General features: G+C 47.4%; 1 protein-coding gene across 1 annotated transcript in view; it reads right to left on the reverse strand.

The window, feature by feature from the left end:
• Positions 1-291: 291 nt before the first annotated feature.
• LOC141240586 (uncharacterized) overlaps positions 292-22,261 on the reverse strand; it is a 30,526-nt gene continuing 8,556 nt past the window's right edge. Inside the window, exons 2-7 of the mRNA XM_073668671.1 lie at positions 2,936-3,085; positions 2,627-2,806; positions 2,420-2,543; positions 2,239-2,336; positions 1,950-2,040; positions 292-1,582 (exon numbers count right to left, since the gene is read on the reverse strand). Of these exons, the coding sequence (XP_073524772.1) occupies positions 297-1,582; positions 1,950-2,040; positions 2,239-2,336; positions 2,420-2,543; positions 2,627-2,806; positions 2,936-3,085 (1,929 nt within the window). The 3' untranslated portion in view covers positions 292-296. The remainder of the gene's footprint in view (positions 1,583-1,949; positions 2,041-2,238; positions 2,337-2,419; positions 2,544-2,626; positions 2,807-2,935; positions 3,086-22,261) is intronic.

The raw sequence follows: 22,261 nt of genomic DNA on the forward strand, positions 1-22,261 counted from the left end.
TACAATGTGTGACTTCTCTGATGTTTAGCAAGAGTTCATTTCCAAGTAAAACATTTTCCACAATTAAGAACATGAAAAAGGCTTCTCCCCTATGTGAATTCTTTGGTGTCTAAGAAGAGATGATTTCGTCATAAAATATTTTCCACATTCTGAACAGGAAAAAAGCTTCTCCCCTGTGTGGGTTCTCTGGTGGCTATCAAGATGGGCTTTCCAGTTAAAACATTTCCCACATTCTGAACATGAAAAAAGCTTCTCCCCTGTGTGAATTCTCTGATGATTAACAAGAGTTGATTTATCTAGAAAAAGTTCCCACATTCTGAATATGAAAATGGCTTCTCCCATGTGTGACTTCTCTGCTGTCTAACAAGAAGTGATTTTCGTAAAAAACATTTCCCACATTCTGAACATGAAAAAGGCTTCTCCCCAGTATGGATTCTCTGGTGGCTATCAAGATTTGCTTTCGAGCCAAAACATTTACCACATTCTGAACAGGAAAATGGCTTCTCCCCTATGTGAGTTCTCTGGTGACTAACAAATTCAGATTTACGGCTAAAATATTTTTCACATTCTGAACAAGAAAAAGGCTTCTTCCCTGTGTGATTTCTCTGGTGACTAACAAAATCTGATTTATGGCTAAAACATTTTCCACATTCTGAACATGAAAAAGGCTTCTCCCCTGTGTGTAACCTTTGGTGGCTATCAAGATGCGTTTTCTGGTTAAAACATTTCCCACATTCTGAACATGAAAAAGGCTTCTCCCCTGTGTGTATTTTTTGGTGGCTATGAAGATGCGCTTTGCGGTTAAAACATTTCCCACATTCTGAACATGAAAAAGGCTTCTCCCCTGTGTGACTTCTCTGGTGTGTAACAAGAATTGATTTCCATGTAAAACATTTCCCACATTCTGAACATGAAAATGGCTTCTCCCCTGTGTGACTTCTCTGGTGTGTAACAAGAAGTGATTTCCATGTAAAACATTTCCCACATTCTGAACATGAAAATGGCTTTTCCCCTGTGTGACGTCTCTGGTGTCTAACAAGAAGTGATTTCCTTGTAAAACATTTCCCACATTCTGAGCATGAAAATGGCTTCTCCTCTGTGTGTCTTCTCTGGTGTCTAACAAGAAGTGATTTCCATGTAAAACATTTCCCACATTCTGAATATGAAAATGGCTTTTCCCCTGTGTGACTTCTCTGGTGACTAACAAGATCTGATTTCTGGTTAAAACATTTCCCACACTTGAAGCAGGAAATTCTATTCTCTGCTGTGTACATTTTTTGAAGAAAAGACTTTTCGAGAGGAAAACTTTTTCCATATTCTGAAAGTGAAAATGGCTTCTTTGCTTTAGGAGCAGTTCGTTTTTTAATGCCTCTTTTGTGACTCAGATTTTCCGTGGTAGTCAATAAAAAATCAGAAGACAGGAGCTGTTTTAAAGAATCAAATGACAAATCTTTGTTGTGATGGGATGATGGTAAATCTGGAGTAATGGCATTCACTTCAATTGTATCCTGTGGGATCTCTAGATCATCTGTTTTAAAAATTGAAGATGTCAGCGTTCCCTCTGATCTCCTGGTAAAATTATCTGCCAAGAATAAAACAAATTATTATTTTTTAATAAAATATCCTTGAATTTTATATTTTTGAACATTATATCCAAGCTGTCCATAAAAATGGCAAAAATATTAAATTATTCACCAAGGCAATGACAGATCACAGTAATCTTCTAATTTCAGTTGGTAGATGGATCCTCTAGGTTGTAAGTTCTAGAGAAGGGCTTCAATACCTAAAGTCGTTTTAACAGTTTTGGGTGGAGGAGAATGTTGTGGTCTAGAGGCAAAATGGTGATCACATGATTGTGATACGGCCGGGAATACACGACCGATAAAGCAGCCACAGCCGGTGACTGAGAAGAATCTGTGACTTCTCTGCATTTAGTGGTTACTACTCACCTGGGTAGTCATATGTAGGAATCTCCTCTTTACACTGCTCATCCCCCCTCACATATGTCTCTGTAGTATTAATATGGGTCAGATCTTCACCCTGAAACAAATATTGTAAAAGTCACAGACAGATGGAGAAGTCACATCTATGATCAGCTCTAATCCTGCCATCTCCACCAATCTCATTACACAAGTATAAAACGTATAATACTGGTGGATAAAACAAGACTGAGCACAAGACCTTCACAGCCGTCTACACATCATAGGGGAGATCTCATGACACCTTCTCTCCATCTACCTGATGATCCTGAGGAACACTGAGATCTTCTTGTTTACAGTCCTGTGGAAGAAGAGGACGGGGACATCTCTCTGGTGTTGTCCTCTTACTGGATAGATCTGGAGGAAACACATATAGGGACTGAATTCATTCTTTACATACAGATAATTATAGGCCGTGTGTATTTAGTCCTGTCTATTACCTGGTGATATGAGGGGCTGGGGAACCTCCATCATGATGTCCTTGTACAGATCTTTGTGTCCTTCTAAATACTCCCACTCCTCCATGGAGAAATAGACAGCGACATCCTGACACCTTATAGGAACCTGACACATACAATGATACAGTCATCCCCTCAATCTCTTCATAGCGTTACTGTATAATGTCCCAGCATTCCCAGCAGTGTCACCTCTCCAGTCAGCAGCTCAATCATCTTGTAGGCGAGTTCTAGGATCTTCTGGTCATTGATGTCCTCATGTATCAGGGGGCGAGGTGGAGGTCCTGTGATTGGGCTCGGGGGTCTTCCCCATCCCTCAGACACAGGGTCCTGACAGCGCTCACTAGAGGTCTTCTTCACTACTGTGTAATCCTGGTTATGGAGAGACACATTAATAAATCTCACTACAAACATTTCCAGAGTCCTCACCTCTCCTGTTCTGTCCATCTGTTATTCCCATAGATAAGAATGATGTAATGTGACGTCATCAGAATCTCTCACCTCTGCAGTAACCCGGAAAAGGATCTCTAGGGTGAGGTGTAATATCCTCTCCGCCATCTCGTCTCTGTCCATCTCGATCTTTGATGATTCCATAAGGAAAATTCCATTATATAGAAGATCTTCACTGAGAGGATCTGATATTGTAGAGACCTAAATGAGAAGAAAATCAGCAGATGTAACATCAAAAAAATCACGTATAATAATACAATTACTGGAGGTAAGTAATAAGGGGAAACATATGAGGAGATATATTATTTTACAGTAGTTTTCTTCTTTACATCTACTAATAAAACCTATATATTTTAGGCCACAGACAACAAGCAGTTTCTTCCTCGGAGTCTGTAGCTGAATACGTTTCTCATAGACTCATCTTCCATAACGTTAATTCTCGTCTCATTTACTGACACTGGAATCGGCATTAGCAATACTGCAGGAGATATTCATTACACGTGACATGAGAAATAACTACTTCATGATGAGGACGACATCTTCATCTTCTACTACGGCTCTAGAAACATATTTGGTCAGAGTCCGTCACTGTCTACATCAGCACCGTCCGTCTATAGGAATTTTTGCCGTCTTTCCCGGACTGTAATCACGTTAGATCTCATGACTGATTCACACACAGAAGTTTGAGGCTTTTATAAAAAACTTTTTTGTTTGCACAAACACCGCAGACAGAAATTATTTGATACCAAAGTCTCCATGTACAGTGTTTATGGGGTTTATTTCTGGCCTTAGGCTTTCCTATATTACAAGAAAAACACCAGAAAAAAGCAGATATTAAAATGTTTCAAAAGAAAATTGCACTAACAATTCTTGTAAAAAGAAAAAAATACGCAAAAGCGCAAGACACATTTTCTTTTTTAACACCTTAAACACTTGTTGTTTTTAAAAAAGAAATTAACTCTTTTGGGCACCAGAACATAGATGTACACCACAGGGATGGCACAGGTGCGGCTACAACAAAAACCCTGGCAATTTAACCACTTGCTGCTTTCAAAAGCAAACATGGCATCTAAGGAAGTTTGACAGAGTTTAGCTGAATGCCCAAGTACTCGATAGTATGTGGCTGGCTAGTTACTACAATACTCAAATGCCTAATAATGGTGTCTGGGCCTGCAATGTATGAAGGTCTATTAGATAGGGCCAGAGGTAGCGTTCAATAAGTTACCTTTTAACGCCTTCATACACAGACTAAAGTTGCATGAAAGTAGTGATTTCGGGGGTTTTTGGTCGACTATATAACGTATTTGGGGGCCTCCTGACAGATGATGTCAGGGCAGAGAAGGATCTGGCATCCTGAATTTCAGAGGATAATCTGTTTCTTCTTCCTGTAGATAATCCTCCACTAGTGGAGTCTGGAGGTGACTCTCTCATACAGACCACAGGAAAGCTGGACTATTTGTGTGTATGGGGGAGTCTGGAGAGATAGCCGTCTGCCAAATAACTGTTCAGCCAACACTTATCTCATGTGTATGGGGCCGTTAGTATTACAGTGACAGGCAGTGATAATACACGGCACTACAGTAGTACAGTGCATCACCGGAGCAATCAGAGTCTGTATGTTGTATGATCGCAGTAATGAGAGCTGTTTAAATCTTTTTTTAAAGTGAAAAAAAAAAAATCTCAGTTTTAGCAACAAGAAATATCCATTACTACACGGAAAACAGACAGTGAGTCTGTTTTCCCAGTATGTTATGTATGTTACCACAATGTTAGTTAAGTCACGTCCATAACAATTTTACTATACTCTATTATCCTATACACAGTGGCGCAGATAGAAATCACAAATCCCACAGAAATAGCTGAAATTGAGCCCCGCAACCTCAAAAGGACAAAAATGTATAAAATTATATATATATATTGCGGAGTCATATCCCCCAACTCTGCAATTGGCATGCTGCCGTTGTACTGGGCAGACCCGGAGCAGATGGTATGGAGATGAATGAGGGAGACCAAAGTCTGAAAATAAACTTTTCTTTTCTTAACAAGAACTTGATGAGAAGTAATACATCATATAGCAGGCACAACACTTTATGAATGCTTCTTCAGCATTATGCACAGCCAGGAACTTTCCGGTTACATGTAGAAGTATATAACTTTTGTTACAAGCTACAACAGTCCAACAAATTATTATGGGAAGGCCCAACATGCCCTGTGGGGACCATAAGGGTCAAGATGTGTCACTATGGCCCCTCAGAGCTACTCTCAGCTCCCAGTTGATTTCTGAGGACCTCACTGGCTGAGGTGCATTGGTACGACTCCTCACTAGTACACTCAAAGTCCATTTGATGCGGACAACGCACTCCTTGCTTTATCACTGCATTTTCATCTCTCCGTAGGAGAACTAGTGTTCCAGTTTGGTGACACTGTAGCTTCCTCTCTAGTATAGACAATTGTTTGTGTGGCACCCCAGGGGTCTGGTTTTCCACAGTAATGTAATGTTATGTCTGAGAGCAGGTGGGAGGTCCTTTGGTCAGGGATCCTGTGCATGCCACACCTCCTGCCCAGTCTTGGGAGGGGAAGAACTTCCCCTGTATAAACCCGGGGCTGAGGCAGGGTGAGTCAGACAAGGAGAGTGGAGACAAGAAGCAGCATAGGAAACAGCAGAGTTACAAGGAGTCAGGGGCTGGCAGCTGCAGAGCTCGCCCTGACTAAGAAGATTCTTTACCGGACCCGGAGTCCGAGGCTGTGGGGACTAACTCCTACCCAGCAGCAGAATCCGTCAGGCAGGGGATTTCAGGTCCTCTGGCCCAGAAGCCCGAAGGCACGGTCACACGCGTGGGACCAGCACCGCCATCGTGGAGCGGAAGCCATTAGAAGGCCCCGAGTCACCGGCCATACGGGTGAGCACCACACGGTACACTCAGGGACGTGGGCTACTTACATCAGCTTCTAGCAAGGTAGCCAGAAGAGTACAGTCAGTTTGGGAGGCCTACAACTACGCCTGGCCAGGGGAGATCCCATCTGCTCAAAGACTGACCAGGCCCCGTTTGCTAGCAAGTACTCCGGGAGGGTCTGTCGTTGTTACCAGTAAAGACCCTGAACTACACCGTACCGTCTCTGAGTGGTTCCTGCTACCCCCATCATCCACGTCGGCTGCCCTGAGGCCATACCCCTCCCGTTGGGGGTTATACTATCACGCTGCACAATCCTACCACCGGCCTCAGCAGTCTGCCCTGCAGCAGCAGCTTCCTGGCTGCACTCAACGGGTGGCGTAGTCATCAACTATTTACTACTAATAGACTGCCGTCTAGTTTGACTCCCTGGGCACGGACCGGGTCACCGCCACGAGACTACAACCCTCCACTGATCCGGCTCCGGGTAGGCTCCCGCGTGCGCAACGCAGCGCGACACAGGCCCAGGGGCGCGTCAACTTTGGCGTAGTCGGCAGGATTTCGTGCCCGCAACCACCGGGTACTGCGTGCCTGAAAAGCAAAGACTGTTCAAACTTACCAGTGGTGAAGGTTTCCCGCCATCCGGCGCCATCTTCTACCTTCTTCCCGCCATCCGCGAAGTTTTCCCGCCATCCGGCGCCATCTTCGACCTTCTTCCCGCCATCCGTGGAGTTTTCCCGCCATTGGACGCCATCTTGAGGACGCCGCGCGGGAAGAAGAGGGGCGTGGACTCCGAAAGCGCGCGAGAACTGAAGCCCCGCCTCACGTCCGGACGTTGCGTAAGGTCCTGGAAGGAGCCCAGCAGACGCCGACGTCACAGGAGCGCGACGGAAGGTCCTCAACCCTGACGATCCACTGCGGAGCCGCGGCCTACGGAAGAGGATCATCGCAAGGTAGGCCACGGTCCACTAGGGGGGAGGAAGATGTCAGATACGGAGGAGAGCTTCACTGCCTCAACCCCCGCCAGCGCTACCGCTGCTGCAGTTATGCCCTTCACCATGCCCTATATCCCGGGAGCAGCTTGGCTACCCCAGTACTCAGGGGAGTCACATACCCTGCATGACTTTAGAGAAAAGCTGGATAGCCTCTTCCAGGTGTACCCCCTCACAGAAGAGCAAAAAGTGAGCATCCTGGTGGCCCAACTAACCGGGGCAGCCAAAAGGGAAGTAAAATCCTGGCCACCTGGGAGGAAGACTGTCGCAGGGATACTAACCCGGCTGAAGGACACCTTTGATACCCGCACCTCAGCTGAGATTAAGCTTAGATTCTATGGGTGCAAGCAGCGAGCGCATGAGAGTATAAGGGACTATGCACTAAACCTACAAGAGGCCCTGAGGGCCATAAAGCAGACCGACCCTGATGGGGTGGGAAACGAGGACAGGCTATTGACTGAACAATTTATAGAGGGTTTATATTGCAATGCCCACCGAACCCAGTTGCGGGCAATGGCCTTACAGGATCCCCATCTGGACTTTGCACAGTTCAAGGATAGAGCTATCCGGGTGCTCCGAGAACCAGCACCGGGTGGCGTTGTTACCCACAGGCGCCCAGCTATCACTTACCACCAGGAGGCGGCGCCCTTGTCGGCAGGGCCTGTGGGAGCTGATGCGCAGGCTTTGGACAATGACCCGGCTCCAGACCTACACCATCAGGTCCAAGAGCTAGCTAAGAGCGTTGCTGCGCTAACCCGAACTGTGCAGTCTTTACAGGTTTCCACCCCAGGGAAGATCCAGCTGGCATCCGGACCGGAGGACATCCCGTGGCGTCGACCAAGGAGGACCCCACCGGCCAGAGGAAGACCCAGTGACCGATACAGCGAGGACGGACGACCCATCTGCCGCCGCTGCAATCAACCCGGACATATGGAAAGGTACTGTTCTTTAAACGGGCACAACCTGGGGTAGAGGGCCAACCCCCAGGAAAAAGGTCACCAGGCCCATCGAACTGGCGCGACAGATATGTGGGAGGACGTCCAGTCTTGCCTGTGGTACTGGATGGCATTCCCATGAGTGCCCTACTGGATACCGGGTCACAGGTCACCACCATCCCGTACGTACTCTTCAAGCAGTACTGGAATGACTCGGATATTACCCGCTACCCTGACGACGACTTGAGTATCATCGCCAGCAATGGCCAGCCCGTGCCACAGATCGGATTTAAAGAGGTGACCCTCAAAATCGGTAGAGTCGAACTGGCCGCACAGGGACTGATCATTGTAGATATTGATAAACATGAGAGTCACCCAAAAATAACTCTAGGAACTAACGTAATTGAAAATTGTCTTGCAGAGGTGATTTTCCTTTAACAGCAGGTTGCCAAGAACGCCAGCTCCGGCGAGCAGCGGGTGCTCCAGAAAGAGATCCGGGCACTGATGCAACGGCAACAAGTGGAACTCTCCGGCGGTGAGATTGGTAGCGTAAGAATGTGTGACCCTTTTCCTATTGCCATGCCCCCAAAAAGTGAAATGATGATTTGGTGCCGGGCAGCTATTGGTCTGAGAGATAGAGATTACCAGGCAATGGTAGAACCAGTTTACTCAGACAGTAGGCCCACCATTTTGACAGCACGGGGGGTGGTCAATGTACGCCATGGGAGGGTGCCCATTCGCATAATAAATATCGGGGAGAGGGAAGTGTACCTGCCCCGGTATGCCACGCTAGCCAAATTATATACCACTAATCAAAATTCTATACAATCTGTGGAACCCTTGCCTCCATCTCACCCGGAGGAAGGTAACGGCTCTAAGAAAGACATGGAGGACTGGTGTCAGCAACTACATTTGGGTACTGATTCCACTCCCTCACATCAGAAACAAGGAGTCTATCGGGTGGTTCAAGAGTATGAGAGAGTGTTTAGTAAACACCCGTTAGACTTCGGGCGAGTCAAGGGGGTAGAACACCGCATCCCCACGGGAGATCATCCTCCCATAAAAGAGAGGTATCGACCCGTACCCCCTGCACATTACCAACACGCCAAGGGGATGCTTAGAGACATGAAGGAGGCTGGGGTAATCCGGGATAGCTGTAGCCCCTGGGCAGCCCCACTAGTTTTAGTCAAAAAGAAAGACAACACCATGAGGATGTGTGTAGATTACCGGAAAATCAACCGTATCACACACAAGGATGCGTACCCCTTACCAAGGATAGAGGAGTCATTGGCTGCTTTAAGATCTGCTAACTTCTTCTCTACCTTGGATCTCACTAGCGGGTACTGGCAGGTTCCTGTAGCAGAGGCGGACCGGGAGAAGACCGCATTCACCACCCCGATGGGACTTAGCGAGTTCACCTGCATGCCGTTCGGACTCTGCAACGCCCCAGGAACCTTCCAACGATTAATGGAGTGCTGTCTGGGCCACAGAAACTTCGAGACGGTCCTGTTGTACCTGGACGATGTCATCGTATACTCCAAAACTTATGAGGACCACCTGAAACACCTGGCGGAGGTGTTCGAAGCTCTGGCGAGTTACGGCCTAAAGGTGAAACCCTCCAAGTGTCACCTCCTGAAACCAAAGGTGCAATACCTGGGACACGTGGTGAGTGCTGACGGAATGGCTCCCGACCCCGATAAGATCACCGCAATTAAGGGATGGCCAAGCCCCTCCAGCGTAAAAGAAGTGCGGCAGTTCCTAGGGTTGGTAGGCTACTACCGAAGGTTTATTCCCGGTTTCACCAAAAAGGCAGCGCCTATGCAGGACCTCCTGATAGGCCAGTCCCGAAAGGCCAAGAACCAGAAGCCGCCCTTCAAATGGGAAGAGCTAGAAGAAGAGTCCTTCCGCCAGCTGAAGATGGCCCTCACGGGGGATGAAATCTTGGCGTACCCGGACTATAGCCAGCCCTTCATCCTCTACACCGACGCCAGTAACATCGGGCTAGGAGCCGTACTGTCCCAGATTCAGCAGGGGAGAGAACGAGTAATCTCCTATGCCAGCCGAAAACTGCGACCCACCGAAAGGAACCCCGAGAATTACAGCTCATTTAAGCTAGATTTCCTGGCCGTGGTATGGGCAGTCACCGAGCGCTTTAGGCATTACCTCGCTTCTTCCCGGTTCACCGTATACACGGATAACAACCCGTTGACACACCTGGACACGGCAAGACTCGGTGCCCTGGAGCAGAGGTGGATGGCCCGTCTGTCCAACTACGAGTTCACAATCAAATACCGGGCAGGACGCTCCAATACTAACGCGGATGCCCTGTCCAGGATGCCCAACCTGCCGGACGAAGGAGAAGATCCGGAGGGACTGGAAGAAGTTGAACTCCCTGCGTTCCACCGTCATGGGACTATCCAGTATTCCCACCGGGTAAGGGGTAAGCAGGCTGCTACGTTGAACCCCTTACCCCACTACAACTGGGCGGAAACGCAAGACAGCGACCCTGCCGTCCGACTGGTGAAGGAGATGCTGACTCGGTCGGAGGCTCGCCTTGAACCAGACGCTCCGGAGGAAGCCAAACAGCTATGGGCGGAGAAGAGTCGACTATTCCTTTACAAGGGGAAGTTGTGCCGCAGAATGGTCAACTCCCGGACGCATGAACTACTCTGGCAAGTAGTGGTGCCACGAAGAGACGCAGCCATGGTGATGGAGGCATACCACGACGGAGCTGGACACTTCGGGTGGAAAAAGCTGGAGTTCCTGCTGCGCGAGCGGTTCCACTGGGTAGGCATGAGGGGAACCATCGAGAAGTGGTGCAGAGACTGTGGCCCGTGCAATCTGAGAAGGAAGGACCGGGCCAGCCAGAAGACTCCCCTGCAGTCCATCGTCACCCGGCAACCGTTGGAACTGGTAGCCTTGGATCATGTAAAACTGACCCCAAGCAGAAGTGGCTACGTCTACGCGTTAACCATCGTGGATCATTACTCCCGGTTCTTGGTTGTCGTCCCCGTCAAGGACTTAACGGCTCAAACAGCAGCTAGAGCCTTCCAGCAGCACTTCTGCCGTCCACACGGGTACCCGGACCAAGTGCTGACGGACCAGGGACCTGCCTTTGAAGCGGAGGTCTTCCAGGAATTCTGCAATCTGTATGGCTGCCGGAAGATAAGGACGACACCCTACCATCCGCAAACTAATGGACTTTGTGAAAAAATGAACCAGGTGGTAATGGATCTTCTAAAAACATTGCCCCTGGAAGAACGCAGTCTGTGGCCTGAGAAGTTGCCCGATCTGGTGGACCTATACAACCACATCCCGGTAGGTTCCACCAACTGTACCCCGGCTTACCTAATGAGGGCGAGGCCTGGTAAGTTACCTGTTGACCTGGAAATGGGAGTCCTGACACCTGAGGACACTTCACCAGAAACAGACTGGGACACAGAGAGGCAGCAGCAGTACCGGAGAGTACAAGAGAGCGTGGAGCGAAGTCTCTGTCAGGCTAGGGAAAGACAAGAGAAGACTTACAACCAGTATGCTCCCGCTGTTCCCCTGGTACCCGGAGAGCAGGTCTTGAAGAGGAAAAGACGGCTCCACAAGTTGGATGACCAGTGGGAGAAGGACCCGTACACCGTACTGCCCTCAAGCCACGAGAACCCGAAGGTCTGTACCATCAGTAAAGATGGAGGGGAAACCACAGCCATTGTATCCCGGGACCACCTGAAGAAGTGTCCCGAACAACTGAGGAACCCTGAAGAGGAACAAGAAGACCATCGACCCGTGGGAGAAAGGGAAGATATGGTTAGTACCGTGCTCGGGGACTTCCCTCGGTCTTGGACTCAAGTCAATGGTGCAGTTGTGGTACCCGTACTCACCTTCCTCCAACCATCATCCCAAGAACCTACGGAGCAACGGGTAGAGCTGGAAGAACAGCCGGTCCAGGAGGCAGAAGACTCCACACGAGTAGAACAGGAGAATCAACCCTCTGCTTATAGTGAGCCTACCGTACCCCTAGTGAGACAAAGAGCCGGTAGACAGCTGCCCAGTTTACCCTTGACAGCTCCTCCACCCTGTAGTTCAGGGCCAGACAGTCAGCTCCGTAGGTCCACTAGGGCCACTAGAGGCCAGTTACCCGCACGCTGGAGAATTTGAAGTGTAAAAATAGTTTTATTTATGTTTATCTGTGTATTGTTGCTTGTGTATAATTTTGTGTTTCCAGTTGTTTTTAGGAAACCTTGGTGGATTTACCGGGAATCCTTGTATATAGTTGGAGCGTAACCCAGGATGGACTAGAGACTGTTAAGGACTCGGGGTAGGACAGACCCCTACCTGGTTACGTCTCCCTGTGTTGGTGAAATGGACACCTTTGCTTTTCTTCAAAGACTGCATCCGGTTGCGGACACGCCGTAACCATCTTATGTGTTTTTCTTATAGTATTGTTATTGTTATACTTTGTTATGTTTTTCTAAATGTGTTTAGTCCCGGAGTACTAAATTTCACTAGGGGGGAATGTGGCACCCCAGGGGTCTGGTTTTCCACAGTAATGTAATGTTATGTCTGAGAGCAGGTGGGAGGTCCTTTGGTCAGGGATCCTGTGCATGCCACACCTCCTGCCCAGTCTTGGGAGGGGAAGAACTTCCCCTGTATAAACCCGGGGCTGAGGCAGGGTGAGTCAGACAAGGAGAGTGGAGACAAGAAGCAGCATAGGAAACAGCAGAGTTACAAGGAGTCAGGGGCTGGCAGCTGCAGAGCTCGCCCTGACTAAGAAGATTCTTTACCGGACCCGGAGTCCGAGGCTGTGGGGACTAACTCCTACCCAGCAGCAGAATCCGTCAGGCAGGGGATTTCAGGTCCTCTGGCCCAGAAGCCCGAAGGCACGGTCACACGCGTGGGACCAGCACCGCCATCGTGGAGCGGAAGCCATTAGAAGGCCCCGAGTCACCGGCCATACGGGTGAGCACCACACGGTACACTCAGGGACGTGGGCTACTTACATCAGCTTCTAGCAAGGTAGCCAGAAGAGTACAGTCAGTTTGGGAGGCCTACAACTACGCCTGGCCAGGGGAGATCCCATCTGCTCAAAGACTGACCAGGCCCCGTTTGCTAGCAAGTACTCCGGGAGGGTCTGTCGTTGTTACCAGTAAAGACCCTGAACTACACCGTACCGTCTCTGAGTGGTTCCTGCTACCCCCATCATCCACGTCGGCTGCCCTGAGGCCATACCCCTCCCGTTGGGGGTTATACTATCACGCTGCACAATCCTACCACCGGCCTCAGCAGTCTGCCCTGCAGCAGCAGCTTCCTGGCTGCACTCAACGGGTGGCGTAGTCATCAACTATTTACTACTAATAGACTGCCGTCTAGTTTGACTCCCTGGGCACGGACCGGGTCACCGCCACGAGACTACAACCCTCCACTGATCCGGCTCCGGGTAGGCTCCCGCGTGCGCAACGCAGCGCGACACAGGCCCAGGGGCGCGTCAACTTCTTAAATCCTTTTCGTCTAAGATAACGAATCCTTTATTAACTTAATCCCCTTAATCTCTATTGGAAATCAACAATCTTTCCCTTATTGATATCAGAGAGAATAAATTACCTCCATACACAGAACAATCCACTACACCAAGACCAATAATACCACATACAAGGGAGAAATACCACCACGCCATGACCAGGCCACATATTACCACCACATAGTGACCTAATAATACCAATTACAGGGGATAAATACCGCCACACCATGACCAGACCACACATTACCACCCCATAGTAACCTAATAATACCACATACAAGGGTCAAAAACTGCCACAGACACCACAACCAGACCACATAGTGATCAAATAATATCACATACAAGAGAGAAATACAGTCACACCATGACCAGACCACATATTACTACAACATAGTGACCGAATACTACAATACTGATAACACTAATATTACCACTGGTGACATTATACACAGGAGCTCTGTATATAGTGTCAGTGTACAGGTAATACGGTGACTGGTGACATTACACTATGTACAGAGCTCCTGTATATAATGTCACTGTTGATCACTGCATTACCTGTACACTGACACTATATACAGAGCTCCTGTATATATAGTATACATGCATGCACGGGAGCCGCTTGTCACTGTGCATGCGCGAGAACCGATCATCGCGGCGACACGTGGCTTTACAATACACATTGCACAAGCGTGGATGACAGCATACAGTGCGCAAGCGCGGGACCACAACAAGCCAAATCATGTGACGTCGGCGAAAACCGGGGACAATTCAAATTGAGTGGGTTGCGCAAGTCGGACTGAATAAAGAAAGGAACACCCATATGACTAAACAAGTAAGTAAGCATATAAAGTGATTTTTTTTTTTTACTAAAGATTATAGCACCGATATTAATTCAAAAAGCGTGTTAGTGATGAATATTGCAGTGGGCAGTTTACATGCTCCAACTCACATGACAGGTTCCCTTTAATAGTGTCCCCACACTGAGCCCCTTTATTTAATAATGTTATTTAATAATGTCCCAGATCCTGGGCCCCTCCACCTAGTAGCCCATCCTGGGCTGCTTTGTTGTCCTCATCTTGAGCCCATCTGTCAGACCCCATATCCTCTACCCTGTCTAATCACAGAATGTGGGGGGGATAAAAAAAAAAAAATACTTCTTACCTTCCTACGCTCCCCTGGTGTCCTCTTGCTGCTTCATAGTTGCTGCGGTCATTAAACTGGCCGCCGGCTGCAGCTGTGACGGGGCGCTCTGCTCTGACAGGCCGCGTTCTTATGTCACATAGCAAGAACATTGAAAGGCCACCGTCCTATCTGAGACCGCAAGCTGACAAGTGAGGCCTCTGATGGGCCAGCGACCATGTAATGTTACTGCAATGTGACGTCGGCGCGCGGCCTGTCAGAGCAGAGCGCCCTCTCACCGCTGCATCCCGCGTTCATCTTGATGTGCGTCAACGCAGCGGGTCAGGTAAGAACCCTGCATGCGCGCGCCCTGCCTTCGGCTTTAAAGGGCCAGTGTCCTGACAAACTGTTTTTTTTCCATTTTATTTTCTTTCCTCCTACTTCTCTGGGGCCCACAGGGCATTTCACCGATACCCCGCCAGGCCAGTCCAACCCTGTTAGTGATGCTTAACGTTATCTGTTCCTTATGCTATACACTGAGACAAAACTGTGCATCATAAAGAATATTTATTACACATAAGTCTACAGTCTATTACATACATATATACTTATACCCAAGCTGGGAACTATATATAAATATATATATATATATATATATATATCTGTAATATAACCAGGGATGTGTCCATCTGTCCTAAGCCTCTATAGACTGAGCATGCTCAGTTTGGAGCAATAATGACATTATGTCCAGGATGAGAGAGAGATAGAGACCGTGAGAGAGTGAGTACACCCCCTGTATTCTCAGTACGTTATATATACAGCGCTCAGCGTGAGTACACCTCCCTGTATTCTCAGCGAGTTATACATACAGTGCTCAGCATGAGTACACCCCCCTGTATTCTCAGCACGTAATACATACAGTGCTCAGTGTGAGTACACCCCCCCGTATTCTCAGTATGTTACATATACAGCGCTCAGCGTGAGTACACCCTCCTGAATTCTCAGTATGCTGGAAGCGTCCTTCTGTCCAAAGCCGGGATGAGTGGTGCCTGTGTAGTGAGGCGCCGGAGTCAGCACATGTGCATATCGCACTACGGCGCCATTTTATTGAAGACATCGTATATGCGAATTTGCAATCAGTGTCTTTAATAAAATGGCGCAGAATAGCACGGTATGCGCACGTACTGACTCAGGCGCCATTAATAAAATTAATAATCAATAAAAATGCTCGCCACTCGGCCGTATAACGGGCTCAATAGCTAGTAATTATACACTGCTCAAAAAAATAAAGGGAACAATCAAATAACACATCCTAGATCTGAATGAATGAAATATTCTCATTGAATACTTTGTTCTGTACAAAGCTGAATGTGCTGACAACAAAATCACACAAAAATCATCAATGGAAGTCAAATTTATTAACCAATAGAGGCCTGGATTTGGAGTCACCACCAAAATTAAAGTGGAAAAACACACTACAGGCTGATCCAACTTTGATGTAATGTCCTTAAAACAAGTCAAAATGAGGCTCAGTATTGTGTGTGGCCTCCACGTGCCTGTATGATCTCCCTACAACGCCTGGGCATGCTCCTGATGAGGTTGTGGATGGTCTCCTCTGGGATCTCCTCCCAGACCTGGACTAAAGCATCCGCCAACTCCTGGACAGTCTGTGGTGCAACGTGACGTTGGTGGATGAAGCGAGACATGATGTCCCAGATGTGCTCAATCAGAAGCAGGTCTGGGGAACGGGCAGGCCAGTCCATAGCTTCAATGCCTTCATCTTGCAGGAACTGCTGACACACACCAGCCACATGAGGTCTGGCATTGTCCTGCATTAGGAGGAACCCAGGGCCAACCGCACCAGCATATGGTCTCACAAGGGGTCTGAGGATCTCATCTCGGGACCTAATGGTAGTCAGGCTACCTCTGGCGAGCACATGGAGGGCTGTGCGGCCCTCCAAAGAAATGTCACCCCACACCATTACTGACCCACTGCCAAACTGGTCATGCTGAAGGATGTTGCAGGCAGCAGATCGCTCTCCACGGCTTCTCCAGACTCTGTCACGTCTGTCACATGTGCTCAGTGTGAACCTGCTTTCATCTGTGAAGAGCACAGGGCGCCAGTGGCGACTTTGCCAATCCTGGTGTTCTGTGGCAAATGCCAAGCGTCCCGCACGGTGTGGGGCTGTTAGCACAACCCCCATCTGTGGACGTCGGGCCCTCATACCACCCTCATGGAGTCGGTTTCTAACCGTTTGTGCAGACACATGCACATTTGTGACCTTCTGAAGGGCATTTTGCAGGGCTCTGGCAGTGCTCCTCCTGTTCCTCCTTGCACAAAGGCGGAGGTAGCGGTCCTGCTGCTGGGTTGTTGCCCTCCTACGGCCCCCTCCACGTCTCCTGGTGTACTGGCCTGTCTCCTGGTAGCGCCTCCAGCCTCTGGACACCACGCTGACAGACACAGCAAACCTTCTTGCCACAGCTCGCATTGATGTGCCATCCTGGATGAGCTGCACTACCTGAGCAACTTCTGTGGGTTGTAGAGTCTGTCTTATGCTACCAAGAGTGTGAAAGCACAACCAACATTCAAAAGTGACCAAAACATCAGCCAGAAAGCATTGGTACTGAGATGTGGTCCCCAGCTGCAGAACCACTCCTTTATTGAGTGTGTCTTGCTAATTGCCAATAATTTCCATCTATTGTCTATTCCATTTGCACAACAGCATGTGAGATTGATTGTCAATCAGTGTTGCTTCCTAAGTGGACAGTTAGATTTCACAGAAGTTTGATTTACTTGGAGTTATATTCTGTAGTTTAACTGTTTTTTTTTGAGCAGAGTAGAATGGAGTCTGTCTACAATAATGTACTGCTCCTGCGCTACTTCTCATGCGCTAGAGGTCCAATAATATTCATTCCCTAGTGTGCATGACCGAAAGTGACGTGCTTTGAACTTAAACGCCAAATAAACTAACTGCTGCTGCACCACACGTACCCGTGACTGTGCATGCCCGTAGATATGCGTTCCATCTCGCAGCACATCTAGGATCATTGTCTGAGACTGCGCCTGTCCGGAAGCATGCGTTCCACGCCGGAGCGCATATGGTATTGGATTGCATTCCACCAATATAGAAAAGTCCTGTCTCTGAGATCAGAGTCATGGGAGACTAAAGCAAGTATTGCACATCCTCCCATCAGGCAATAGGCATGTAGATCTACTTTATCACTACATAAAATATGGGATGGTGGCCCACAGTATATTCCTAAATGGTCAAATTTGACTCCTATTGCATAGAGATACACAAGGAACACCACACTTGGTAATTATGAAGTAGTAGATGTGGGATATAACTGATAATAAATAATTCTGATATAGAAGCTCAGATCTCTCGATAAATTACAACAATATGTGAACCCCATTCACAGGGAACTAAGTAGTAATGGGTAGGGTATAAAATCCAAAATGTAATCCAGGATGGGGCTGTAATCATACAAAACAGGCATAGGAAATTTGCTCATTCAGTCCCTTAGGGGCTCGTGAATCCAGTCTGGAAATCCACTCGCTTTCCTTTTTGAGGATACATCTATTGTGATCACCTCCTCTCACATTGGGATTAATCACCTCAATGATGCAAAAGGAGATGTCTCTTGTTTCACCTCAATGTACACTGTTCATGTGTCTCACTAATGGGGTGTCCCGACCATGGCGTATTTCGCCCAAATGCCCCCCCCACCCTCCTCCTAGACTCTCTCTTGGCCATGCATATATAATCTAGGGGACAGCTGCATGTGGCCATATACACAAGTCCTGAGGTTTTACAGTTGGAATAATCCCTCTGGAAAAAGATTTTACCTGTAGAGGAACTCGAGAAAGATCTACATGGTCTCATCCAATTACATGTACAACTTTCTCCACATTTAAAGAAACCACAGATTCTTCTATCCAGCCAAGTCCCTTTTGGTGCAGGTTTTATTAGAAACTATGCACTAAACGGTCCCTAATTGACCAACCCTTTCTGAAACTTATTGTGGGAGTAAATCACGCAGCACCCTCAGGTCCAGGTCGGTCAGGGTTTTCTGAGGATATTAAAGATATGGTCACTCTGATTGTCATAACTTCCTATTACTTGTGTTATCCCATATTTTTCTGGGTCTCTTGGTTAGGTATGGAGGAGTGTCTGTCTCTCCTGTGTTTCTGCAAACAACTGTGTGAAATCCAAAATGTACTGTGGTACCTTTTTCCTTGAATCTGGTGTTTATGTCTATTGCCTGTTATTCATATCTGTGACATTAGAGCAGTTTCTTCTCAACCGTAAAAATTGGCCCTTGGATATTGCTTTTTTAAGGAGGATGGGGTGGTGACTATCCCACTTCAATAGTTTATTAGTGCTTGTAGGTTTATGGTAGATGAGTGTCCCTAGGGTCCAATCCTATTCTTTCTTGATTAGTACATCGAAGAAAGGCAACTGGTAATAATTAAGCTCTGATATGAATCTAAGGTCCACTCTATGGATGTTGAGTTCCAAATTCAAGAAATTGTTCACTCGTCCCTGACCAGATGATAAACATGGCATTAATATATTTATACCATACCCCAATATATGGATTCCACCACTTATGATCATCCCAGAATATTGTGGTTTCCTCCCACCAGCCCAGGGATAGGTTAGCATATATGGGGAGCCGCTGTGCCCCCTCCGCAGTACCCCTGAGCTGGTGGAAGTACTTCCTGTCAAAAAGAAAGAAGTTATGAGTAAGAGTGAATGTTAGAAGATCCTCCATGAAGTCATTATGTCTGCTACACTCTATTGATTTCGATTTCAAGAAATGTCTTACTCCTCTGATATGAGATGGGGAAAGGGGAAAGTGGAAAAGTGCGGATATAAGGAAATTAAAATGCATAAACTTTATTGATTAGTTAAAATCCTATAAATGTGAAATTGCTCATGCATCTATAGATGCATATAAGGTAACCACTTACTAGTTGAAAAAGTGGTACCCACTAATAAATCTGGCTGGATGTAGTGTAGGGCAAATTTGGGACACCTCAGTCAAGTCCCTCTAATGTAGGACCGAGGTTATATATATATGATATCCCCATATATTGGAATAGCCTAAATATGAATGTCAGGTGGAACAATTAAAGACACATATAGTTGCTATAATAGCAAAATGTACATGTATCAGTCTGCCATAGGGCATTACTATTCACCACCTGACAGACATATATATATATATATATATATATGTATATAGGCTCGCTTAAATCCAGTTGTTTTAAATATTAACAGTGGGAGATGTCAGAAATCAGCACTCACCCTCTGCTCAATCACACAATTGCACAGTACGTGTATTTAGGCTGCTATTAATGAGCCGGCACTGTTCAAAATCATTAGGAGGAGATCACACTGACAAGCGATCGTCTCCTCTGTTACACTGAGGGGCCGTCCGCTGCACCGAGCGGCTCCTCACATGTCAGAGGTTAATGATCACACTGTAATTCAGCCTGTCCAGCTGTACAATTGATCGCCCGAGTGAGGAATAGTATATTATCCCCTGTCTCATTCCCTGCACGCACGTGCCGGCATGCCCAGCACAAACAGCTGATCGCTGCAGTGTTGAGCAGTCCGCTGTCTCGTAGCTGCACACGTGTTTGATGTGTCCGACTCAAATAGCCGAACACTGCGGCTATACTCTATATGATCCGCTACAGCTAAGGGTGCTGACACAGTTCTCCCTTATTATAATGCTGCCATATTGTGCATATTCCTAGGGTAGATTCTCATTCCCCCCTACACTATCTTGCAGCTCAGATAAGTTCACTGACGCGCGTTTCGCCGGTATACCGGCTTTTTCCTAAGGGTCAAAAGAAAAGCCGGTATACCGGCGAAACGCGCGTCAGGGAACTTATCTGAGCTGCAAGATAGTGTAGGGGGGAATGAGAATCTACCCTAGGAATATGCACAATATGGCAGCATTATAATAAGGGAGAACTGTGTCAGCACCCTTAGCTGTAGCGGATCATATAGAGTATAGCCGCAGTGTTCGGCTGTTTGAGTCGGACACATCAAACACGTGTGCAGCTACGAGACAGCGGACTGCTCAACACTGCAGCGATCAGCTGTTTGTGCTGGGCATGCCGGCACGTGCGTGCAGGGAATGAGACAGGGGATAATATACTATTCCTCACTCGGGCGATCAATTGTACAGCTGGACAGGCTGAATTACAGTGTGATCATTAACCTCTGACATGTGAGGAGCCGCTCGGTGCAGCGGACGGCCCCTCAGTGTAACAGAGGAGACGATCGCTTGTCAGTGTGATCTCCTCCTAATGATTTTGAACAGTGCCGGCTCATTAATAGCAGCCTAAATACACGTACTGTGCAATTGTGTGATTGAGCAGAGGGTGAGTGCTGATTTCTGACATCTCCCACTGTTAATATTTAAAACAACTGGATTTAAGCGAGCCTATATACATATATATATATATATATATATGTCTGTCAGGTGGTGAATAGTAATGCCCTATGGCAGACTGATACATGTACATTTTGCTATTATAGCAACTATATGTGTCTTTAATTGTTCCACCTGACATTCATATTTAGGCTATTCCAATATATGGGGATATCATATATATATAACCTCGGTCCTACATTAGAGGGACTTGACTGAGGTGTCCCAAATTTGCCCTACACTACATCCAGCCAGATTTATTAGTGGGTACCACTTTTTCAACTAGTAAGTGGTTACCTTATATGCATCTATAGATGCATGAGCAATTTCACATTTATAGGATTTTAACTAATCAATAAAGTTTATGCATTTTAATTTCCTTATATCCACACTTTTCCACTTTCCCCTTTCCCCATCTCATATGACTACTTTGGTGGTGTACACCTGTGGATATAGATCTGATGAGAATAGACTATTCTTTTGAGTACTCCTCTGATACCATCCTCATGCGATATATTACTGTACAAAGCCTCAATATCTAGTAAGGCCTGCTCCCCTACATGAATGTATACATGCTCGGGGGTCTACATGTAGGGGAGCAGGCAAAGGGAAAACCATTTTCCAGAGGGATTATTCCAACTACAGGACCTCAGGCGGTACTGGGGGAGCATTATACTGCGTGGGGGCATCATATATCCAGCAAAAGGGGCATAATGGAGGCATTACACTGTGTGGGGCATCATACATCGTGCATAAGGGGCATAATGGGGGCATTACACTGTGTGGGGGCATCATACATACTCCATAAGGGGCATAATGGGGGCATTACACTGCGTGGGGGCATCATACATACTCCATAAGGGGCATAATGGGGGCATTACACTGTGTGGGGGCATCATACATACTGCACAGGGAGCATAATGGGGGCATTACACTGTGTGGGGGCATCATACATCCTGCATAAGGGGCATAATGGGGACATTACACTGCGGGACCATCATACATCCTGCATAAGGGGCATAATTGGGGCATTACACTGTGTGGGGGCATCATACATACTGCATAAGGGGCATTACACTGTGGGGGGTTCATACATCCTGCATAAGGGGCATAATGGGGGCATTACACTGTGTGGGGGTATCATACATCCTGCATAAGGGGCATAACGGGGGCATTACACTGTGGGGGGCATCATACATCCTGCATAAGGGGCATAATGGGGGCATTACACTGTGTGGGGGCATCATACATCCTGCATAAGGGGCATAATGGGGGCATTACACTGTGTGTGGGCATCATACATCCTGCATAAGGGGTATAATGGGGGCATTACACTGTGGGGGCATCATACATCCTGTATAAGGGGCATAATGGGGGCATTACACTGTGTGGGGGCATCATACGTCCTGCATAAGGGGCATAATGGGGGCATTACACTGTGTGGGGGCATCATACATCCTGTATAAGGGGCATAATGG

Source organism: Phyllobates terribilis, unplaced genomic scaffold (genome assembly GCF_046119375.1).
Source record: "Phyllobates terribilis strain yellow unplaced genomic scaffold, ASM4611937v1 Scaffold_861__1_contigs__length_596813, whole genome shotgun sequence".
Classification (NCBI taxonomy): Eukaryota; Metazoa; Chordata; class Amphibia; order Anura; family Dendrobatidae; genus Phyllobates; species Phyllobates terribilis.